Source organism: Silurus aristotelis (assembly GCF_946808225.1).
Source record: "Silurus aristotelis genome assembly, chromosome: 16".
Taxonomy (NCBI): domain Eukaryota; kingdom Metazoa; phylum Chordata; class Actinopteri; order Siluriformes; family Siluridae; genus Silurus; species Silurus aristotelis.
The window spans coordinates 17,787,198-17,793,197 of record NC_139589.1 but is presented as its reverse complement, the minus strand read 5'-3'; the positions used below and the strand labels follow the sequence as shown (position 1 = coordinate 17,793,197).

At 36.1% G+C, this 6,000-nt stretch overlaps 1 protein-coding gene across 1 annotated transcript; it reads left to right on the top strand.

Moving 5' to 3' along the window:
* Window positions 1-2,291: 2,291 nt before the first annotated feature.
* rpl37 (ribosomal protein L37) lies at window positions 2,292-5,245 on the top strand. Its single transcript, XM_083565608.1, has 4 exons — window positions 2,292-2,421; window positions 2,993-3,128; window positions 4,731-4,815; window positions 5,146-5,245. Exons 1-4 carry the CDS (start codon window positions 2,419-2,421, stop codon window positions 5,213-5,215), a joined length of 294 nt encoding a protein of 97 aa, XP_083421734.1. The 5' UTR covers window positions 2,292-2,418; the 3' UTR covers window positions 5,216-5,245.
* The last annotated feature ends 755 nt before the right edge of the window (window positions 5,246-6,000 follow it).

The window sequence follows — 6,000 nt, the reverse complement described above, 5'->3', positions numbered from 1 at the left end:
GTTTAGGACAGCAGAGAATGGCTAATGGTAATATGAATACAGGTCAAACCTCTCTGTGTCAGTGTTTCAAATTCCTTAGAAGTCTGAGAAAAGCCCATCTTCCTCTCCAAATCCTGACCATGTTCTACAGAGGGACCATTTAGAGAATCCTGAGCAGCTGCATCACTGCCTGGTTTGGGAACTGCACTGTCTTAGATTGCAAGGCCCTACAGAGGATAGTGAGGACAGCTGAGAAGATAATTGGAATCTCTCTCCCCTTTATCATGGACATTTACACCACACGCTGCATCTGCAAAGCTAATTGAATTGTGGATGTCCCAAACACACTCTTCTCTCTCCTACCTCAGGAAAGATGTTCCGAAGCATTCAAGCCTCACATCCAGATGTATGTCAAGCCATCAGATTCCTTAACACACAGAACTGAACTGAAACTGAAACTCTCACACACACACACACACACACACACACACACACACACACACACACACACACACACACACACACACACACACACTCATCTTTGTTACAGAGATGCTACAAATCTGAACTCAAACACTTAATAATTACACACATTCATGTCTTCAGCACCACCTATTTTATATTATTATTGTATTATAACAATTTACATGCTGTTTTGCACATCTACTTGGTTGCTGTTGTTGCATTTTGGGTTTATATATACAAGTACACTCTTGTTTACCGTTTTCTTTTTTTTGCACATTGTACTGTATAACACATTATACAGTAGGTTTATTGGCTGCGCTTTTTTGCGCTTTATGACACTGTCTATGACAACTTAAAAAGTATTTCATTTGCTCACTAGGCTCTGTTTACACACACACACACACACACACACACACACACACACACACACACACACACACACACTTTTTTTCTATTATATATATATATATATATATATATATATATATATATATATATATATATATATATATATATATATATATGGCTAAAAGAATTACAGTGCTGACACTGGGGACTCCTTCCATACACATAAAATGTACAGAAAGTCTTAATATATCAAATTTAGGGTTGTAACATTTATTATTTCGCTTAGACCACCCTTTCCCCAAACCTAGTTCTGGAGTGTACCCTGTTTTAAACGTTCTAATATTTACACTGCATCAACATACCAACAGCCCCTCAAGAAAGGCTTGTAATAAGCTGATTGGTTGAGTCAGATGCATTTGAAGCAGGAAATTTTTTTTTTTAAATATGCAGTACATGGGGTTCTCCAGGACCTGGGTTAGGTAACTGTGGTTTGGATTATGTGGAGAATCTGCCATAAAAGACTTAATTGACCAAGTTAAACAAGAGCATTTGTAGAAATCTGCTCTGAATTGCTGAATGCATTACGGTCAGAGAATGGCACAGTTCCAACACAACAGTTCCCAGAATATGTTCCAGGTCCATCAGTTACTGCAAATGAATGAAGGAGTTACAGAAAACTAAGATTGCAGTGGCTCGACTGGAATCACCTCTACAGGCTTAAAGCCCTTTATTAGCAGTGCATTAAGCCTGTAGAGGTGATTCTAGTGGAGCTACTGCAATCTTTCTAATGTCAGGAAGCACCAAAATAGTCCAACTGCAACTTGGCAGCAAATTGAAACAAAAAAGTTCATATAACAAACACACATATATATATATATATATATATATATATATATATATATATATATATATATATATATATATATATATATATATATATATATATACAATCTCGGGAATGAGCACGTTTATGAATGACTGTCGTTGAACATGTGACTTTTTTCCATGCTGAAGTTCCCACAACTTAGCAAACCGCATGATTCGTTTCCGGAAGCCGATTCGAACATTGTGTCCTTTTCCCCCTCTTATGATGTCTTAGCTGCTATCGCCGCCTGGTGGTCACTATTTACACGACACCATAATCAGCGTTAATATGTTCTCTCTTGCTTTAAGAATTATTTAAAAAATTAGTATTGATAAAAAAAAAAAAACCTAAAGCTTAAAATTTGATCTAAAGAGGGTCTGCTTATTTTGAAATTAGACATAGCCGAACTAAAATTAAAAATGTGAACTTACTATTTACTTTCATTACTTCCTTCTAACTTAAAATCTGAAAAAATAAAAGCCGTTAATAAAGTATAAATACTTGAATTTGATACATATTTATATTGTGTGTGTGTGTGTGTGTTTGTGTGTGTTTGTATATATATATATATATATATATATATATATATATATATATATATATATATATATATATATATATATGTGTATAAAATAAAAAAAAAAAAATTGATGAAATGATTCAGGACTCATTTCGGTGTTGCACCGTGAGCAAACCCGGATGACTTTTAGCGCGGCACCAATTCCTGTTCCGCCCTCTTTCTACTCTCATCTGGGGAAAAGATGGTGAGTTTTCGGTGGCCTCAACTTCTAAAATCTTCTAACATCTCCTCTTGTTCATTTTAATATAAGCGTTTTAGTGTGGCTTGTATGTACGAATGACCCTTAGAGCCAATTGGACTCGATATTAAGGAGGATTGTGTGTAAATACACAAATTAGATGATATTTAATGTACAGTAGTGGTTCGCTAGCTTTTTTTTTTTTGCTAGCTAGCGTTCATGCTAGCGACATGGTCATTCGGTATCGGTTTTTTGCGGCTTTAACATGTTAGGGGAATTATAACGTTATAAAAGCCGGTTTGTGTTTAGTTGTGCGTGTGTGTAAATCTATTAAAACGTCTGGCTGTTTTTAGGGCCCCCTAAAATTAAAGTTAGCAAAAACCTGTGTAAAAATATTCACTGTGAATTCTCCCATCAGCCTAGGACATGGATTTTGAGCATAGACACGACATTAATTAGAAATTAGTTTTAAAAGATTTGAAGCAATTTGTTAATTCGGCTGTCTGTGTGATGGAACTCCCGGTTGTATTCCAGTCCAATGCCCGCCTGAGCTGTTCATTCTTATTTCTCTCTCCAGACGAAGGGTACGTCGTCTTTTGGAAAGCGTCGCAATAAGACGCACACTCTGTGCCGTCGCTGCGGATCCAAAGCCTATCACCTGCAGAAATCTACATGCGGCAAGTGCGGTTATCCTGCTAAGCGCAAGAGAAAGTGTGAGTATTCTTTACACCCTACCGTACACATCGGTCCATCATGGGAGTGTAAAATGGTGAGACGTCAAACAAGCTTCATCCTGCAGATTTGATCAATGTAGTGTATACATTAGTGTGCAGTGCTTGGTTTATGGCTGTAACTTCTTAAAAAGAAAAACATTGGTGGCATTTGGGAGACTTAGACTCCATCCAGACTTATCTAGAATTAGTGATCTCATTTATACAGCTGATCAGTTAAGGGTTAGAGCTTAGGATCTCCAACAGCAGCAGCTAGGTGGTTCTGGGATCTGAACTTATGAACTTCTAATCCAAAGTCTTTTATTAATTAACCGTTAATCATTGGACATCCTCAGTCATTGCTTTTGTGTATAGCTGTAGATCAGAGGGGTCTGAACTTTGATTTGGGCTGCCATGCTCTATCTATCTATCTATCTATCTATCTATCTATCTATCTATCTATCTATCTATCTATCTATCTATCTATCTATCTATCTATCTATCTATCTATCTATCTATCTATCTATCTATCTATCTATCTATCTATCTATCTATCTATCTATCTATCTATCTATCTATCTATCTATCTATCTATCGGGGGAAATGACTTTTTGGAAAAATAACCTGATTTGAATTAGCTCTTTATTTGTAAGTATTTTGAAAATATGAGGATTTAAGGCAAATTAAAACAAAAAAATTCCAAAGATTTTTGCTGTAAATCTAATTTTGATTCACTGCTTTTAATCAAGTTTAATTTTATTGGTCTTTTATAGTAAATTTGGGCTCTTCTGCCCTGGATTATAAATCGGGATGTGTTTTTAACTCAAAGCTGAGAATAAAGATGTACTTCCTTGTTCAGTCATCTGGAAATGTTGTTATTGTTGATAGTCGTGTAGGCTGTTAGATAAGCAGAGCAGGTAAATGGGTAAAAAAAAAAACGGATCTGGTACAGCAGTTGACATTGTGTTAAACAAAACTGAAGTTGCTGAATTTAGCTGGCATCCATCGATGGATATTGCTACAGTGTTTTCAGAGCTCAGTTCAATCTGCTGAAATGCTTTTCCACATGCACCGTGTTAGCCTTATTCAAATTTTAGAACAGGAGTAAAAATTTATCACTTGTTTCAGCATGTGTGTTGGAAGTTAATCAACAGATAATGCTTCATAGCGCTTTTTTCCAGATCAGTTGTCCAGATCTTTAGAAAACCAGGCCTTAATCTTTGGTGCAGGTGTCTGCCTGCGGAGTTTGTTTTGTAGTGACCAGATAGGCTTTTTTGTTGTTGTTTTTGAGTCTAGTTAAGTGATGTCTCTGTTTCAGCTCTGTTACACCCTGAAATTTAGATAAACAGAAATGTAAAACTAAATGTGCTGTTGCATGGTAGTCTATGGTGTATGCATTCTTGATGCAAGAGATTGTCCAGATTATTGTAGATTTGTGGTCAGTCATCCCCCTGATTCTCTGTGCCGGGGACTACATTTACTCTTTGGTTTGTTTTAAACTTTTTACCTCGTGCAGTGTTTAACATTAGGCCTGTTGAGAGTGCAGATTCTGAGAACTAGGGGACACGGAATTGTATATTAAAATGCATTTCTTTTGGTGTCTAGATAACTGGAGTGCCAAGGCCAAGAGGCGCAGCACCACTGGAACCGGACGTATGAGACACATGAAGGTCGTGTTCCGTAGATTCAGGTGAGTCACGTGCACCCAGAGCAAAGAAATGTTTTTTTAGGATTAACTGTGATTAAAAGTGATGGCTTTAGAAAGCTGAAAGTGTTTAGAACAGGGGAGCATCAAAACCTTTCTAAACCATGTTTGTTTGGGTTTAAAAATGTTCATGGATAGAAAATAAGAGCAAAATGGCAATTAAAGAATTAGTGCTTTTGTGTAATTCTTGTGAAATTGTTTATTTTTCTTGTTTAAAGCTTACACGGTCAAATAAATGTAATGTACTTGTGTGTGCTGCTGTTTTGATTAAATATTTTGTAATTAACATTTAAAAATATTTCCCCCTCTTCCTAGGAATGGATTCCGTGAAGGAACTGTTCCTAAACCCAGACGGGCAGCAGTGGCTGCATCCAGCTCCTCATAAAGCAGGCTCCCAATAAACATGTCAACAACAGCCATTATTCTCTGTGGTTTGTTTAAACAATCCTCCGAATTAAAAACCTGAAATTGAAAAGCAATAATTGCTTCCCACAGTTAAATAAAATCTTGGGTTATTTTGATAGTTGTACCAAGGTATAGGTTTTTTTTTTATATAAAAAATTAAATTAATGCTTGTGGGCTCAACTTTGATACTTCAGTTCTTTCTTTTTTTTCCCCCCCATGAATATATTTAGCTGCATTTCACATTAGATTCATTAAGCATATCACACCCTGATCTTTTTATTTGTACAATGTTTTTTTATTTAAAAAAAAGGAAATTATGAGCATGCCTGTGATTTACTTTATGTTCATATTTGGTAGGCTTTAGAGTTCATGCATAATACATCTGGATAGCTGTAAATCTATTGGGCACTTAGTTTAAATCCGCTTCTAACAGGAATTAGCAAATGCGGGTTACTGTAGATATTTTAGACTTAACATTGTCCATGAATTCAATTGGGCCTCTACTAAACACCTGACCTTGCTCTGCTATAATTCAGTAATCATGGTGTTTTGAAAAACTACAGCTTTGCAGGCCTTTGTAGGTGTATTTTAATCACGTGAAGCTTTCAATACTCTGTGTGCTGGAAATTTCTCTAGCACTTCATTAGCCCACATTTTTTTCTAATTTGCTATTTTTGGATGGTGGCGTATTCTCACATTAGCAGTTAAACCAAGGTGTTTAGAAAATCGTAGAAAACACTTGTGCCATAATTGGCGCTACACCCA